At 48.5% G+C, this 18828-nt stretch overlaps 1 protein-coding gene across 4 annotated transcripts in view; it reads right to left on the reverse strand.

The window, feature by feature from the left end:
• The window catches only part of TBC1D2 (TBC1 domain family member 2), a 43752-nt gene that overhangs the window by 19563 nt on the left and 5361 nt on the right, over window positions 1–18828 (reverse strand). For 3 of the 4 annotated variants that reach the window (XM_081238250.1, XM_081238247.1, XM_081238248.1), the window contains 3 exons: window positions 17269–17416; window positions 11631–11764; window positions 6881–7077 (listed from right to left, as the gene is read on the reverse strand). In XM_081238250.1, coding sequence (XP_081094376.1) covers window positions 6881–7077; window positions 11631–11764; window positions 17269–17416 — 479 coding nt within the window. The remainder of the gene's footprint in view (window positions 1–6880; window positions 7078–11630; window positions 11765–17268; window positions 17417–18828) is intronic. The other variant, XM_081238249.1, reaches the window with a different exon arrangement.

Raw genomic sequence — 18828 nt, forward strand, 5'->3', positions numbered from 1 at the left:
ACTGAGGCCCAGCAGAGTGGAATTTAACTCCAAATCATCCAGACACTGAGCATCCTGTGCTCGGTTGGTAATGAAAGGAGGGGTGGCAGCGGTGTGGCACGTGGGCATGGCTCTTCCTTCTCACCCCTGAGGTAGACATCACTCATCAACCTCAGTACTCTCTCCCGCTAAAGGCTAGCTGAGGCCTCAGAATCCTTCTGAACATGGCATTCAAGCAGTCACTACCAATCAAGCTGAGGCGGCATTAGAGAGAAAAGAAGCTGGCAATCCTCACGCCTTGCCACACACCCAGGGCTTCATTCAGTCCACCTGTGCCCATGCCTCAGCCCATCCAACGATGCCTGCAAGGCTGGTGCCAAGAAGTGCCTGGGAGTTCAGAAGCAACGGGCTTCGATTTATTCCTTGGCAGGGGCGGCCGATTCATGTGCAAATTCAAGGTTCGGCTCCCTGTGCCTTCAAGCTTCCAACCTCCCCAGCATTCAGGGACCTGTCCTGCTCCAAAGCAGGGATGTGAATTCATTCAGGACCAGGATCAGAATATCAGAAGCCAGGCAGCCCAGCAGCCAGTCCCACGTGAACCTCAGACCTGGCAGTTATGGCCTTTAGCTCACACTGCTGTGCTCCATGCCAGTCTCATCTGGAAAAGCATGGTTTCCTGGACACACATTAACTGTATGCATGCCAAAGTATTTAAATAAATGACTGGCTGAATAGGCTAAGAACAATTCCATTTTGGAGAACTGCCCAAAATCATGACTTCATTTCAGAAGCTAACGATAAGACCAAATTAGCATACACCTTCCGAAACCTTGGTACTAGTGACTGTCCCTTCTCTGGTTCTCTCTCTTCTATCCATCTATCTAACCTTTATCAAGCACTCATTCAGTGCCAGCCCCTGGGACCCAGAGAGGGACCAGTCACAGTTCCCACACTCAAGGACCACGAAGGCTGGTGGGAGCAAAGGTGAACCACTGTCATGGAATGATTTACCGTGAGGGGGGAAGCAAGTTTGTTTGTGGGGACTCAGGGCAGCAGGCGATGACTTCTGCCTGGGGCAGAGGCGGGGGAAGACCAGCACATTCTACAGAAAGGTGGAGCGGTTTAAACTGATCCTGAAGAACGAGGAGGGCCAGTGACGGTCAAACAGCAGGTGGGAGACAAGGGCAGAAAGTGGGAGCTGAGGGTTGGGAGGGCTTTCCAGACGAGGCTGAGCCAACAGCTTGAGCAAAGCCTCAATGGAATGAAGGAACAGGTACGGAGCTGTGGGTCCTGGGTGTGGCAGGAAGGTGGGGAGGGGCGGGTGGCTGCAAACCAAACTGGCATGTCAGGGATTCAGAAGTCAGCTTCCTAGGGCGGTACTGACCTAGATCAACATTCCTGTGGCTGCAGGATAACTGAGAAGCCTAGACCATTTTCTGAGTCAGCTGAGATTTGGAGATTACCTGGGCTAACTGCCTGGTGAAATAACCAGTACATGCCACTGCTCAGACTTGCCCTAGCCTCAGAATCAGGGCGGGTATCTGTCTGCCAACTTTGGGAGAGTCAACTCTGAAGCCCATTTCACTACATCAGCTGTCTCTCCCTTCCCACATCTGGCTCTCCAAATCCAAGACCAAGACACCAGCCTGGGAGGCTGTCCTCCCACCCCAGGACCCCTGCACCAGAATAAGACAGGAAGAAAGGAACCTGGGAGAGGGATGGAGCCAGAGCAGGAAGTGTAAAGTGAGGAGTGGGAATGGATCATGGATTCGGAAAAACTGGATGGCCCTGGAAGACCACCTGGTTCAGTCACCCGGCTGTCACGCGGGGAGACTGAAGCTCAAGAAAGGAGAAGAGAGGACTAAAGGGACCTGGTGGATCCCCGTGAGTGGGAAAACTGCAGCTAGAACAGAAGGCTCCCAACTCCAATCCTAAGACCCTTCACTTCTTCATGATGTGTAGTTAACAGATTTTGCATCGAAATGCTTCTTTCAATTTCTTTAAAAATGGGAATAACCCATGTTCGTAGCAGCATTATTCATAAGACCCAAGAGGTGGAAACAACCCAAGTGTCTGTCGATGGTGAATGGATAAACAAAATGTGGCATACAATGGGATATTATTCGGTCTTAAAAAGGAAGGAAATCCCATCACATGTTAAAACATGGATGAACATTGAGGACCTTATGCTAGGTGACTTAAGCCAGTCACAAAAATGCTCATATACATCAAATAGAAATAATGAAAACAAAAAGGAAAGCTTGAATATCCCATTTTGAAGCTGCTTTTGTCCTTACACTGTGATGACGCCTCTCCAGGTCAGTCATTATCAAGCAACACTATCATTTGCAACAGTTCAAGAGTATTCCTTGTATGCAGCACACAATTCCCTTCATCCCACCTCCTAGGATGGACATCTGGGTTGTTTCTAATTCCTACAATCGTAAGCAATGCCTTAGGACCAAGTCTTGAAGTAGAAGAGCTGATCGAGTGATACTTTTATAATTTTTTTTTAATTTTTATTATTATTTTTTTGTGGCACGCGGGTCTCTCACTGTTGTGGCCTCTCCCGTTGTGGAGCACAGGCTCCGGACGCACAGGCTCAGCGGCCATGGCTCACGGGCCCAGCCACTCCACAGCATGTGGGATCTTCCCGGAGCGGGGCACGAACCCATGTCCCCTGCATCAGCAGGCGGACTCTCAACCACTGTGCCACCAGGGGAGCCCCCTCAAGTGATACTTTTAATACTTCTTCATTGACTCACTGGTCGATCTTAGATTTTGACAACTGTTAATAAGTTGTCATTTCAGTAAACATTTCAAAAGCCAATAAATCATTTATCTTATTAAAGTGTTGATACCTTCATTGCTCACTAGAATCAAGGTGAGTGGGTCCAACAGTGCTTGTGGAAAGAGCACTGGACTGGGAGTGCCCTGGACATGACGGCCTCTGACCCCTAAGGGGCTCGGTGCCAGCTGGGAACAGGTGAAGGAGCAGTGGCTTCGGAGTTACAGAGGCCTCAGTTCCCATTCCAGGTCCACTAATGCGGGTGTTTCAGAAAACTGAACCTCAGCTTTCTCGTATGTAAAATGGAGATGATGGTCCTACTCCGCCAAGAGTCACTGAAAGGGTGAGAGAGAAATTGTGACAAGTGTGCCTCCCCAAGCACAGGGGCCCTCTCACCCCGCCTCCCTCTATGGCCTGTACCCATCCCCAGGGCCTGTACCCTGAAGTCTCCGGCTGGGGTTCTAGGGAAGGGAGAGGCTGCACCTTGCTCTGATCAAGTTTCCTCAGTGAATTATATGCCTTCACCAAGTAATCCTGAGTGAGGCAAGCTGGCCCCTGGCAGGGCCCGGGGGGAGGGGTTCACCATTCCTGGCAGCCAACATCCCCACAGACAACAGCCCTCCACCTGTCGGAGCAGACAGCCTTCAGGTTGGGTGCAATGCTGCCGACTCTGAAAGCCTGAGTTACCAGGTCAAGCTGCCATCTGGTGCCGTCTCCCAGAGTCCAAATCTCTTGGGGGGGCCAGCGCTGCAGGGGACTGGGATGGATAATGGCTTAATGGGTATTGGAATCACAGGGAGTGCATTCACTTTTTTCTGAGGAGCAGTCACGGTGCTTGTGTCTGATACTGTGCTACACTGCGAGAGCATGGAGGAGATGGCTGGGCTGTGAGGGGTCCTGGACCTGGGGAAGGAGACCACTGCCCACGTCCTGGCTGTTCCAGCTGCGTGACCTTGGACAAGTCAGCCACCTTCTCTGAGCCCCTTGAACGGGGTGCAGTGAAGAGGGCAGAAGCTCTGGAGGCAGGCACACCAGAGCCTGAACTCTGACTCAGTGCCCAGGAGGTCATGGGCATGCAGAACCTCTCAGAACTTCAGTCTGTCAGGAAAAGGAGAGGATAACTGCTGTGAAGAGGAGAGACAGTGTGTGGAAGGCACCGGCCAGCACAGTACTGGGGCCACACTTCACACCAGCAGTTACTTGTGCTCACATCTTCTCCTCACCCACTGGATGGTGAGGTCCCCAAGCGCAGGGATTTGACCCAGTGTACCTCAGTGCCCTCCATAGCATCCAACAGAGTTTGAGATACAAATTCTTAAAAATCACTAAAGCTATTGGCAGTGTCTGCCTGGCTGGCTGAGCCAGGATGAGACCCCCAGTTCCCATGTCCTCTTGCAGCCTGAGGCAAAAAGGTGGCACCTTTCCACTGAAGAGACACAGGAGGGCATCTTGTAGACATGGGCCCAGCAAGTCCAGGGGACTGTTTCCCCAGCTGAGGTATTACACTTAAAAGGTCTCAGATAGAGAGCTGCTCTCTGACCAGCAGTTTTGAGTGCCTGGGGTACCAATGGGCACCCCAAGATTGTGCCAGACCCCTCTGTCTTACCTCTAGGTCAAGAGTCAGCCTCTTTCTCTCCTTCTCCTCACTGGTTTTGGTATTTGGGTTGAATATGAAACCCCACAGTTGGTCTGGCTGGGGTCCCCCTTCTAAATGTGGAATAAAGGTAAGGATGGCCTCCTCCCATCACTGCTATACCCCACAAGCACATCTCCCAGAGCCCCTCGGGGAGGGAGGGGGTGCTTTTACTCCTTGTAAAGCGGGAAGGAATCAACAAGGAGAGCAGGGAATGCCACAGTCACAGCCAAAATAATCAAAGCCTGCACGTTTGGGGCAGCTGCTGGGTGCCAGGCACCCAGCTTTATGAATCTGGACACAGGCCTCTTCAGAAAACATGATTATAAGTCCATATAAAGAGGAGGAGGGGGTTTCCCTGGTGGCACAGTGGTTGAGAGTCTGCCTGCCGATGCAGGGGACACGGGTTCGTGCCCCGGTCCGGGAAGATCCCACATGCCGCGGAGCGGCTGGGCCCGTGAGCCATGGCCGCTGAGCCTGCGCGTCCGGAGCCTGTGCTCCGCAACGGGAGAGGCCACAGCAGTAAGAGGCCCGCGTACCGCAAAAAAAAAAAAAAAAAAAAAAAAAAATCCAGATTCTTTAATGTGGGAACAACTTCCTCCTGACATTTTCACTCTGACTGTAGGGGAGCTGTCAACATCCTGGGCAGCCTGTACTAATCTCCAAGAGCTTGCCTCATTTACTGAGGAACAGGGAGTCCTCCAGAGCTGCACAGCCATGAGGGGCAAAGCGGAATGAAATCTAGGTCTCCCGGGGCCTCTCCACTTCATGTGACGATTCCTAATGCCTTAGAAGGAAAGGCCGAGTCACGGGAGGCTGCCCACATTTCCTAGAAAGGAGGGGAAGAAGCACGGAAACGACAAGCGGTGTTTACACTCTACACTGCTCTTCCTTTCCAGGTCGGGTTTGGGACTGAAGCTGTACTGATACAGGGATCAGGAAGCTGCTACAGCTCAGCTTAATGCCCTCAGCTCTCAGGAGCGGCCAGCAGCCTCATGACAGGAACGCAAAGGTGCCGGAGGAAAAGAGAGATGGCTGGGCTGCTAAGTGGCATCAGAGGAGACTTCACATGCTGTAAGGATATATTTGGGTGCTATAAGCCTGCAAGGGCAGGGCTGTGTCTTTTCTCACTGTTTGTTCCCCAGCACCTACAACACTGCATGCCTGTAACAGGCCCTCAATAAAAGCTTTGTGAATAAACAAATGAATTGAGAACACATGAACGATTGAGCTTCCTCCTTTGAGGACTCTAATCACCAGCTGCTTCATTAAATGTAACCCCTGAGCTGCCAGGAATGAAGCCTGTAATAACTGTTTAGGGGCAAGAAAGGCAGAGAAGGGGCAAAACTAGGTAGGGAGAGCATTTTTCTGGACTGTGTCCTCTAAAAACAGAGCAGAAAGGAAAAGAAGAAATGTACAAAGGGGAGAATATTTAGAAGTATACCCCTTACCTCCCCAGGAGCAAGAACAGAAATAAAGCAGACAGAGATTTAGAGTAGCCAAAGCTCAAGCAAGAGAGCTGAGGCCTTCCTCTCAGAGGAAAAGGAGCCTGGGCCCTCAGTAGGTACCATCACTAGAGTACCGCAGGCACCACACTCAGGATTTTTGGTAACAACTGTGCTGGCTTAATCACTTTTATTGTGCTAAAGAGAGCCTACTGCCCCTGCTGCATCCCCCATTGCCTCCCTGCTGTGTGACCCTTACTACTTCATGAGGTCACCCCTGGATGTGAACTTGATTTACTCTCTGAGTCGTGCGATTTTTGAGTGATTTTAATGTCTGTGTATCATCTGTTACCTACAATGACCATGTAGCTCTTTCTTTCTTTTTTTGCGGTACGCGGGCCTCTCACTGTTGTGGCCTCTCCCGTTGCGGAGCACAGGCTCCGGACACGCAGGCTCAGCGGCCATGGCTCACGGGCCCAGCCGCTCCGTGGCATGTGGGATCTTCCCGGACCGGGGCACGAACCCGCGTCCCCCGCATCGGCGGGCGGACTCTCAACCACTGCGCCACCAGGGAAGCCCAAGCTCTTTCTCTCTTAACTGCTATAATTAACTTCTCTATGAAGCCTAAATCTTCCTCCCTGTCACTGTCCTCTGTTGGGCCTGGCTCAGCCTGGTTTCTCTGTCCTGTATCCAGTTACCAGCTGCCAGGTCAGAGATCCCCCAGTTCCTTCGGTGGCCCCTCCCAGGACCCTGTATGCAGATTACCCTCCTCCAAACACTGTGTCTTCGGGTGTGGGGTCAGATCATGCACAGTCTCCCAGGAGAGATCCGAGAGACCTGCCCTTGGTGGCCTTCTGTCACCTAGCTCGAGTGACAGTACGTCCCTGACTGATCAACAGCACAGCATTTCTAGCCACCTGCAGTTTGGCAGTTAAGGACCACAGACTGGCTAATGTATCACATCTAGCTTGTGCAGGGGCTCCAGGCCCAGAGGGGTCCACTGGAGCCTGGGGCCTCTCTGGGGCCAGAGCTCACCTTCTGAGCCTTTAGCTCCTTGGTGAGCATCAGAACCTGCTGCTCCAAGGCCAGCACTTTCTCCTGGGCGGTTCGGTTCCGTGTGAGTCCTTCGCTGAAGAGCGGGAAGGTGTTGCTCTGGAGCTTGGCTTTCTGAATGAGATTGGCGGCCAGAGACGACTTGGGTGTAGGCTTTGGAGAATCCGCTGGATCTCTTCCTGCTCAAGAGGAGGAACACAGAGGTTGTGATCAGCGACTTCAGCAGTTCTCAAACTTGGGCTTGCTGCAGAAGCACCTGGAAGGCTTGGTAAAATGCATATTGGGGGGACTTCCCTGGTGGCGCAGTGGTTAAGAATCCACCTGCCAATGCAGGGGACACGGGTTCGAGCCCTGGTCCAGGAAGATCCCACATGCCACGGAGCAACTAAGCCCGTGGGCCACAACTACTGAGGCTGCGTGCCACAACTACCGAAGCCCACCCACCTAGAGCCCATGCTCCTCAACGAGAAGCCACCGCAATGAGAAGCCCTCGCACTGCAATGAAGAGTAGCCCCTGTTCGCCGCAACTAGAGAAAGCCCGCGTGCAGCAGTGAAGACCCAATGCAGCCAAAAATAAAATAAATAAATAAATACATAAATTTATTTTAAAAAATATTTTTAAAAAATGCAGTTTGAGGGGCTTCCCTGGTGGCACAGTGGTCGAGAGTCTGCCTGCCAATGCAGGGGACACGGGTTCGTGCCCCAGTCCGGGAGGATCCCACATGCCGTGGAGCAGCTGGACCCGTGAGCCACGGCCACTGAGCCTGCATGTCCAGAGCCTGCGCTCGGCAACGGGAGAGGCCACAACAGTGAGAGGCCTGCGTACCGCAAAAAAAAAAAAAAAAAAAAAAAAAAAAAAAAAAAAATGCAGTTTGGGGCTTCCCTGGTGGCACAGTGGTTGAGTGTCTGCCTGCCGATGCAGGGGACGCGGGTTCGTGCCCCGGTCCAGGAAGATCCCACATGACGCGGAGCGGCTGGGCCCGTGAGCCATGGTCGCTGAGCCTGCGCGTCCGGAGCCCGTGCTCCACAACGGGAGAGGCCACAACAGTGAGAGGCCCGCGTATCGCAAAAAAAAAAAAAATGCAGTTTGGGGACCCTACTCCCAGAGCTTTCCATTCAATAGGCCTGGGGCGCAGCTTGAGAATTTGTATTTTTAAATGTTCCTAGGTGATGCTGATACAGCTTGTGCAGGGATCATACTCTGAGAACCACTGGACTATATAAACACTGTTTACACTGTGCCGGGTCATCCAGCCCATCCTCGACTCTCTCTGTTCCCTATTCTCTCTGTTCCCTACTCTCCAATCTCAACCTGCATGGGTTACCTCCTGCTACCCCGCTAGTGTTTGCCAGGTGGCCATCTCCTCAGGCATGGGTCCAGTCAGGATGTATTTTTTCTTATTTCGGGATCTCACCTCCAGGCTCTGGGCGATTTTCAAAGCACACGGATCTGTCCATTGATAGGAGCACAAAATATCTGTACTCTGCATTCTTGCCCCAGTGAGTAATGTAAACTCTCATTTGATTCTAATTACAAGCTAAATTAGGAGATATACCTCCCACAGCTGAATGTCTCAAGGCTGTATCCTTTTATTTCCAGTAGAGCCTGGGTCAGCAACCAATGGCCCACAGGCCAAATTGGGCGGCCTGCTTTTGTAAATAAAGTTTTATTGGAATACAGCCATACCCATTTATTTATGCATTGTCTGTACTGCTTTCACTCCACAAAGGCAGAGTTGAGAACTTGCAACAGAGACTGTATGGCCCACAATGCCTCAAATATTTACTATCTGGCCCTTTACAGAAAATGTTTGCTGACCGGTGCTAAATTTTCTTTCTTTTTTTTTTTTAAATAAATAAATTTATTTATTTATTTATTTTTGGCTGCGTTGGGTCTTCGTTGCTGCGCATGGGCTTCCTCTAATTGTGGTGAGCGGTGGCTACTCTTCGTTGTGGTGCATGGGCTTCTCATTGTGGTGGCTTCTCTTGTTGTGGAGCACAGGCTCTAGGCGCACAGGCTTCGGTAGTTGTGGCATGTGGCCTCAGTAGTTGTGGCTCGCGGGCTCTAGAGCACAGGCTCAGTAGTTGTGGCGCACGGGCTTAGTTGCTCCACGGCATGTGGGATCTTCCCGGACCAGGGCTCAAACCCGTGTCCCCTGCATTGGCAGGTGGATTCTTAACCACTGCGCCACCAGGGAAGTCCCTAAATTTTATTCCTAAATCCAATGTTAGAGAAACACTCACCCAGACCGCCTTGTCCTGCCCTACCCTCAGCCTGTGCTTTAGGGCTCTGCCATCAGCCTGCATCAAGGGACATGTAATGGCCTGATTATATGGTCAAGAGACTCTGAGAATTTTGATCACAGGGCACATACACGTTATGTCCGTTATGAGGCTCCAACATAAATTCTTCTTAGCTCTCAGGGTCAGCTTTGCTTCTTTCAAGAAAATATGTGTTTACAGTCTTATGGACACTGGAAGTAACCTAACCACTTGCATTTCCCTCTTTGCCTTGGCTGCTGAGAAGCTCAGAGCCACATTTGCTGCCCACCTTTGGTACACCGCAGGATTCTTTCTTGAGCCTATCTAAATTTCCTAACTCAAATTACTCATTTATCTTCCCCCTGATATACATTGTAGTAAGTCATACCCAGTTCTTTTGGGACTATGATGTTAAAAATAAGGATGTGGTATGAGATCCCAGGGGAGGGGACAGGCAGGGCTTGCAGGACAAGCTGAATGACTTAGCAACTTTCTTTTGGGGACCAGGCCAAGGGCCAACCTAATAGTCTTGAGCAGACAAAAAACTACTCTAGTAGGTGACAGGAACCAGAAACTCCTTGGCCTTGTTGAGTACAAGAACAGAAGGGTCTTGTTCCAGGCGTAACAGAAATCTGGTCGAGCTAGGTATGAAGCAGCCTGCAGAGCTCAGAGGAATGCAATGCTTATTTCTCTTTCCTGCCACGGGATCTAAGAGAGCAGGGAGGCTCCCTGGAGCCCTGCAGGCTATTGTCCACCAACCCTGAGTGCAGGCAGGGTAGGATCACTGTGTCCATCTTATAGTTGGGAAAAATGGAGGCCTAAGACAGTGGTTTTCAATCAGTGCCCTAGGATTTCGTGGGATCGCCTCAAGGGCTGGCTGGGAAGGGAAGAGGGTGGGGCGGGAGGGGCTGAGGGGGAGCCTGGACTCCCAACCCTGCCTCAACTCTGCTTTTATTTGCTTTGTGTATCAGATTTTGTTTATGTGGACAAGGTTTCATGGCAATAAAGAGGTAGTTTGCAAAGTCACTGACTCAGAAAAGAGGCTTCAGGCAGGAATATGGGGCCAGACTGTTTGGTCTGAATCTTATTCTGTTACTCACTGTGGGGCTGTGAGCGAGTCACTCCTCACATCCGTTCCCAGTTCCCTCAGTTATTAAATGAGGAGAACAGTATTTACCGCTCAGGTTGTTGTAAAGACTAAACAGGTTAATGCACGTAAAGCGCTTGTGGATGAAACTTGAAAAAAGATTCTGCTGAGTAAAAGACACTAATCACAGAGGACTACATATTGTAGATTCCATTTATATGCAATGTCCAGAACAGGCAAATCTATAGAGGCAGAAAGTAGATTAGTGGTTGCCTAGAGCTGGAGGGAGGTGGAGACTGGGACTAATGGCTGAGGGGTACGGGGTTTCTTCTGGGGGTAATAAAAATGTTTTAAATTTGATTATGGTGATGGTTGCACAACTCTGTGAAGATACTGAAAGCCACTGAATTATATGTTTCAAAGGAGTGAATTGTATGGTATGTGAATTATATCAGAATGAAACTGTTACCAAAAAAACAAAAAGGCTTAGAGTAGCCCTGGTACAAAGTACCTGCTACATGTAAGTGCTAGTTCTATTATTATTATTGATTAGATACAGTACTGATCTTCTCTTGGGCTATTCATCATGATCTGTGGGGCCTCATCAGGCACTGCTCCAAAGCAGTGCTTTTTCTACAGTAATTTCTACACAGCCCAGGGGTCCTCTCTACCATAAGACCCCTCAGTGCTGCCTTAGCCAGTTTTCTCCCAACTGTTTCTACATAGTTAAAACATGTTTTAAGGGCATTTATGCTAATTTCAAAGATGCCAAACCCCCCTGATGGTATGGGTCCTAACATTTTGTAAAAGAAATAAAGTGCCATGTCACAGAGGGGATGAGTACCTTGAGGTCATTTGTTCTGCTTCCTCAGGTAGATCTGATTTTAATCGTCCCAGAAAAGCATTTTTATATCCTTTCCTTATAAATTAAAAAAAAAGGAAGAAAGAAAAAGCAACAGATATTTTCCCTTATTACTTCAAGAATCATTGCTTGGTGTTTCAGTTTGGGAAGATGAAAAGCGTTCTGGAAATGGATGGTAGTGATGGTCACACAATAACGTGAATGTACCTAATGCCACTGAATTATACACTTAAAATTGGTTAAAGTGGTAAATTTTGTTATGTTATTTTTACCACAAGTTAAAAAAAAAGGAAAGAAAGAAAGAAAGGAGGGAGGGAGGGAGGAAGGAAAGAAAGAAAGAGAGAAAGAAAGAGAGAAAGAAAGAAAGAATGAATCATTACTACCAGACCCATGGAAGCCCAGGAGGAGTGACCTGGAGAGTTGCATCTTTGACACACAAAAGCACGGATGTATGTTTATGGGGAGGAGAGAGGGCACCCACTTAGTCTCTGAAGGCAGCTCAGACCCAGGCAGAGGCTCACCTGGGGCGCTGAGGTCAGGAGGCGAGGGCTGCTCCTCCCTCTGAGGCTCCTCGCTCAGTGGAGAATCTTCCCCTGGGAGTCTGTGGCCTGTTCCTTGGGTCTGCTTGTTGCCCCGGATGTTGTACATTGTGTTTCTGAAAGGAAAATAGAGGATCACGGGGCTGACAGCCCTGCTATCTTGCCCACTACCCTTCCCGCTGCCACTGCTGGCGCTCAGGCTGCATCTCCGCCCCAGTCATGACTTGATCAGTCTGCCTGACTGCAGGCACCCTGCAGGAGGTAACCCATCTGAGCCTCTCCCATCACCCTTACCCTTCTCCTTTCCATTTTTCATCATGCGTATCACCTTCGATATGCAGTATTCCTTGTAAACAATACAAGCTTGACTCCTCTGCCTCCAACCCCACTGCTGGAATATAAGCTCCATGAGGGCAGGGGCATTTGTCTGCTTTATTCACTGAAATGGATTTGCCAAACTAACTTTCCTGAAACCTTCACCTGGTCTTATAACCACCTGGCTTAAAAATCACCAGTGGCGCCCTACTTCTGCTGAGAAAAGTTCCAAACACCTCCTGGCCTCTTGCTCCCCTTGCTTTCTTTCCCTGCTCAGACCTGTTCTCTCTGTAGCCTTCACTGATCACCTCACAGCCTCCAAGGAGCTTACTGCACTTCATGCATGGGTCACTCTTTGACCAAGTACTTGTCTAGACTGAGTAGTGGTGTCTTTTCTTCAAGAACTGGGTACTAACCTACCTGCATGCCTACTGGCACCTGGCACTGGGTCACATGTGCCCAGAGTACAGACAGACTCAATAGATGTTTGTTTTGCATGAAGGAACTAGGTAGCACCAAAGGCTGGCCTGGCACCACAGGCCACAGAGAAGTTCATGAGTTGGATGAAAAGGCAGTTCAATTGAGTTTGTTTTCCCTTTGCAAAGGTATAAAAGTTGACATATTCCAAAACTAATAACAAGGAAGAAAAAATGGCTAAAGAGTTCACTAGGTCAGTGTCTTTCAAACTGCAGGATGTGAGCCATTGGTAGACTGTAAAATCAGTTTAGTATCACGACCAGCATTTAAAAAAAATGGAATGGAAAATATCAGAATGCGCCCCACTTAGAAAGGATTAAAATTTTGTGAATTACATATATGTGTATTGAGCCATATAATAAGATGTATTTCTTACTGGTCAACAGTTTGAAAAACACTGCGGGAGGAGGTCAATTATCTAAAGGGCAGCAATAGCGTGGCCAGAAAACAAAAGGATGAAAAAGTCTGTAGACTTGTGATGGAGTCCTGGCTTTGCTCTATCATCCCTCCATGCGATGTATACGTCTAGCAATATGGTGGACAAAATATCTGAAAAACCCTTGTTCTACATACACCTAGATGCTGGATAAATGCAAAACATATTTCAAAAATATTTAGCTAAATTCTCAGAAAAGAAAGGGAGAATCCCTAGGGACTAAACACAAAAAAGGAGTTGAAACTCAAGTGGGAAGTAAAGAGGAAGATGCCTATATAGATTAAATTACTTTTCAGCAAATATTTACCCCTTCCCCATCACCTCCACAGGAGCAGAGTACGTCCCCCTCCTCCTTTTGATTTTGGGCACAGCCATGTGATTTGCTTTGGCCAAAGGGATGTTGGCAGATATAATGTAAATATAGGCTTAAAATGTGCTTGCACGAAGGGCTTGCCCTCTTGAAGAACATGCCTTATAGCTGCTGGTCCATGGAACGTGAGAAATATGTGGAGGAAACCTAGATCTTCCCAACGGTTTGGAGCCAAGACCAGGTGAACCTAGCCTGTATCACGTGAACCCAGATGTGCAGGAAATGAATGTTTATTATTATATGACACCGAATTTTGAAGTGTTTGTTTGCAGCATTATTATTGTGTAAGTTGGCTAGGACATGAGTTTGTCCAGGGATCAACTGCTTTTTTCAAATTGAGATATAATTGACATGTAACATTATATTAGTTTCAAGTGTACAACATATTGATTTAATACATATACTTATTGCAAAAGGATCACCACAGTAAGTCTAGCTAACACCTATCACCACACATAGTTACATTTATTTTTTCTTGTGATCAGAAATAAACTGTTGATACCAGAAACCTAGAGCCTTGGTTGCAAAGGAGGAAAGAAGACAAGGTTTTGGACCCATGCAAAGTATGAAGTTAAAAGTGAAATTCTTACATAAAGTTGAGATTCATGAAGGTCCATGCCCTCTGTGAAGTTAGAAAAAGAAGCCTGCTGGCAAAATTAATATAAGGAGAGTCTAGGTGAAGGCTCTGGGTGTTCAAAACATTACCTTTGTGTGGTTTTGGTTATCAGGATAATATTGGCCTTATAGAATGAATTGGGAAATGCTCTTTCCTCTTTTTTTTGGGGGGGGTGGTAGTACAGTTTGTGAAGAATTGGTATTAATTCTTTAATGTTTGGTAGACTTCACCAGTGAAGTTATCTGGTCCAAGGTTTTTGTGTGTGTGCATGTGTGTGTGTAGGTGGGGTGGGGTGTAATTTTTTGATAACTAATCCAATCTCTTTACTTGCTACAGGTCTATTTAGATTTTCTATTTCTTCTTGAGTCAGTTTCAGTAATTTGTCTTTCTAGGAATTTGTCCATTTCATCTAAGTTATCTAATTTATTAGCGTAGAATTGTTCATGGCATTCCCTTATAAACCTTTTTATTTCTGTAAGGTTGGTAGTAATGTCCCCTCTCTTGTTCCTGACTTTAGTCATTTGAGTCTGCTTTCTTTTCCTGGTCTTTCTAGATAAATGTTTGTCAACTTTGTTAATCTTTTCAAAGAACTATCATTTGATCTTAAGCTTGTTTTTAAAACAAAATGCAGTTTTTTGGTATAGTTGGGTCTCGAATAGGAAAAGAGTGAGATTGTACTTCAATGGAGAGTACAGATGACTTATGGAAGGTAAAATTAATCAATTAAATTTAGAACAGAGAAGAAATTAGAACTCAGCACTCCTAACACCTGACCTTGAATAAGGAGCCCTGACTCCTTGGGCTAGTCATTTCCTCTTTTTAGTTCTTACTTTACCCATCTAAAAATAAAAGGGTGGTGGTCATATTAATATGAATGATGACCATGAGAGGCACTAGTTACTGATTATCACACTGTGCTGGGTCTTGTGCTGAGCCCCATTATATGGATCTCACACACCATAGGCCACATGATTTGGCAAGGACCCTGGGGCACATCCCTATGGCCAGGGGCACTGGCTGGGTGGGGTGACCATCATTTTTGCCCATACTTCCCCTTGTCCAGGGGCTGCAGCTTCCCCAATATGTCCAGGGCCTCACAAGCAGTCACCCCTGGGGTGTGGGAAGGCATAGAAACCCCAACTTCAGGGCAGCAAAGATCATTCTAAGCCCTAGCACACGTCTCCTCTGAGGATGGGCAGCTCACCAACTACGGTCACAGCCCAGGTGGCCATTACCCAGCCAAACTACTGTGCTTGGAAGAGGCATCTCCATTTCATAAATGTATTGACTTTGCTTGGAGCAGTTCATGGATCATTTTCTGTGTAGGTTTAGCTCTAGGTCTGAAAGGCCTGGTCAGCACGGGAGTAGTGGTCACAAGGACTTGTTCTGGAAGGATAGATAACCTTGGGCAGGACATTTATCCTCTCAGAGCCTGGATTTTCCCATCTGCAATGGGATGGGGAACATATCCACAACAAACAATGACTGGGCCCTTGCATGGGCCGGGTCTAAGATAAACCCTAGGATTTCAACTCATCTAATCTTCACCCACATGCGTTTAACTCTTTTACTCCTCACAACGGCCCAATGAAGTAAGCACTATTATAACCTCCACTGCCCAGTGAGAACTTTGATTTGGAAAGGATAGGTAACCAAAGCCACAGAATGAGTAAATGGTAAGCTGAGCGATAGACTTGGATGTCTAATCCATGGTCTGAGAACTTAACCATTAGATACCACTTCACAGGTTTGTCCAGACATCTTGTTGAGAGTGTAAAGCACCTAGCACAGTGTCCTTCCTCGAGTATGACCTGGGCTCATGGCAGACCCAAGAGCAAGCACCAAGACCCGCCAGGGAAAGGGGGTGCAGGAGACAAGGGCAACCCTGGTCTTTCCGGGGCTGTCAGCAGCCAGGGCACTTGCAAAACCGTCTCACATTTTCTGTGGGTTATGACACGTAACTGACTGATCCTTGGAAAACTTCCTTCCTTTCTCAGTCTCTGCAGGTTCTCAGTTCTGCTTCTGCTGTCGGGTGGCCATCATTAGGCACGAACCTGGCTTAATCTCGGTGAGACCGCCCTGGACACACACTGGCTGGGTGGCTGGGCTTCTCAGGTCCCCTGTCCCCACAGCAGGCTCCCCATGTACCCAGTCCCCTCCAGCTCCTCCCAAGGGAAGATCCCCTGCAGGGCGCTGTCCTTGTCCTCTCACCCTGGGGGGCTCAACCAGGCCCCATACCCCCCAAGTCTCTCTCTCCGGCTCAGATCTCTCTCCTGAGTTCTAGGCCTTTCCATCCAAATGTCTGTGGGGTAGTTCCATCTCTAGCCAGTAGATCCTAAAGGACACATCATATTTTCCCTAAAACCTGCTTCTCTCCTGAGAACGGCACCACTCCCCTGCTAGTTACCCAAGCAAATGCAAACACCGAGACAGAGAGAAATGCTTCGCTTGAGTCACACGAGGCAGGGTCTCTAATCTAAGTTCAGGGAACAATCTATTCTGCTTTCTAAGAGGTCCCAGTTTGTCTGAAGTCCGCACAGAAAATAAGCACCCAAACAGGATCAGTGTTAGGTACAGTCTGAATTCCCAAAAGCTTCCATCCCTTCAATTAGAGCAACAATAATAGCAGCAGAATAATATTTAAGTGCTTACTGATCCCCAAGCACAGTTCTAAAGCAGTTTACATGTATTAACCCATTTATAACCCCCCTGCCCCACCCCAAACACACACACACTAATCTTGTAAGGCAAATACTGTTGTATTTACAAGTACGAATAACTTAAGTGAAGCACAGAGAAATCAAACAACTTGCCAAGGGCAGAACAGCCCATGACTGGTGGAGCCAGGATACAAATGCAGGCAGTTTGGCCCCAAAGCTCAGGCCATAGTGCTATCTTCTTGTGAACTATTTAAAACAAAGCCTGCCAGTGGGAAATATAAATTGTATATATCACACATTATTAGATGAAAAAGAAGCTAAGATGTAATCAACGTACAGTAAATTACACATGTGAAAGGTGAATAATTTGAAGCATTTGACATATGTAGACATTTGTGAAGCCACCACTCCATTACATTGAATATGATCTCAATTACGCATATGTGTATATAGAAAATGTGAGGAAAGTGATGCTAAGAACTCTTGTCTGGGTGAAAGGACTATGGGTAATTTTAAATTTATACCTTTCTAGATGTTTCTAACTTCCTACAAAAAATGTGTACTACTTTAAAAATCAGAACAAATATAGTATTTTAAAGTAATGATGTAATGAATTGAAAATAAAGCCCCTAACCAACCCCCAACCCAAGTCCACCTCCCTGCAGGGGAGTCACACCAGATCACTGTAAGCTCCAAAGAAGGTGCTGTCTGCAGCCTGGCAGGCCCCTGAGCTCCACCGCACTTACTGTATTTCAGTTCCCAAGTGCTTGAGGGAGATATTCTGAAGGGCCAAGGGCATAGCAGGGACCGGCTGCAAGGCAGCTGCCATGCCCACAAGCCCAGGGGGCGTTTTCACGGGACACAGGAACTCCTCTAGCTCCGCCTCCTCTTGCTCTGGGGAACAAAGAAAAGGAAAATCATCCACGATGGGGCTGGGGTCGGGTCACTGCACTTAGAAAGACTAGATAGGGTGGAGACAGGAGAGGTGGGGCAGCCGTCTCCAGACAGCTAATCCAGGGCCTGCCAGCTTGCTCAGGGCTCCAGGAATGTCTTTCTGGGGAAGGTTTCACAGGGGCCCTGGGTCCAGGAGTGTGAAGGCTTGCTGCGGGACCAGAAGGGCTCGTCCCCGCAGCGTCCTCAGGAGACTGGCGCCTGGTCATTGTGGCAACCATGCCCACAGCAGGGGCTGGCCCAGAAGAGGCCGCTGAGTGTGCTGACCCAAAGCCATTCTTCTGATAACCTGGTTCTGATTTCCAGACACTCAGGAATTCTGCCTTTGGGAGGGTTTCTTGTTGCTTCTAGACTGAGGCAGATCCGGCAACTGTGTCAGCTCAGGCTGCAGTTTCCCGCACAGCCAGGGCTGTTGGCTCTCCCGCAGATGGGAGTGGAGGGTGAGTAGAAGTGCAGAAGCAAAAGCAAACAAACCCTTCCCCAAAGAAAGTCCTTACAAGCATAAAACACCCAGAAGGTTCTCTGGGAAAATTACAGATGAGTATCATAAACCATAAAAAGGAGCATGTACTATGACAGTAACAGTGTGCAGGTACACATATAATAATCATATTATTAGGACAGTTCTCATACACTGAACACTCACTATGTACCCGGCATTTTGCTCAGGGCTTTACATTCCTTTCCTCATTAATGTGTGTATTTGCTCACACATTCGCTCAACAAATATCCAATGTGCCTGGCAGGGTACCAGATACTTGGGACACAGGTGACAAAGACACGGTCCTCACCCTTGAGGGCTAGGGGGCAGAGACTGACAAGGACGCTGTGATTAGAACACAATGTAACCATCTGCAAAAAGTGTTGAGGGCTCACAGAGAGTCCAGCAGGCAAAGTCCCGGAAGGCTTCCAAGAGGAGGCTGGCAAAAGGAGGAGGTGGCAGTGGAGCTTGGCCATAGAGAGTAAGCAGGAATTCGCCAGGCAGAGAAGAGGGGGCAGGGACACCTCTGGTGATGCTGAAGTGCACAGCACGAAGCGGGCACTGGGGGAGCAGGCAGAGGTGAGACGAGGAAGGATGAGGCCTGAGCCTGGTGCTAAAAAGCTGGGACTGGACATGGAGGGCGGCCACGGAAGCGGGGTGGGGCTCAGGCGCTCATTTGAGAAAGCTCACTCGGGCTGCAGTGAAGAGGTTGGGTCTGAGGTGGCAGGCTGGGACTTGGGGACACTGGAGAGGAGACTGCTGTGGTTTTCTAGCTAAGAGTTGAGGCCTGACCCAAGGCAATAGCAGTGAGGGCCTAGATCTGACGTGTAGGCCAGAGGGTAGACATGGCCAGCCCAGGTGACTGGACTGGCTA

This window comes from Mesoplodon bidens (assembly GCF_964165515.1).
Source record: "Mesoplodon bidens genome assembly, chromosome: 6".
In the NCBI taxonomy this organism is placed as follows: Eukaryota; Metazoa; Chordata; class Mammalia; order Artiodactyla; family Ziphiidae; genus Mesoplodon; species Mesoplodon bidens.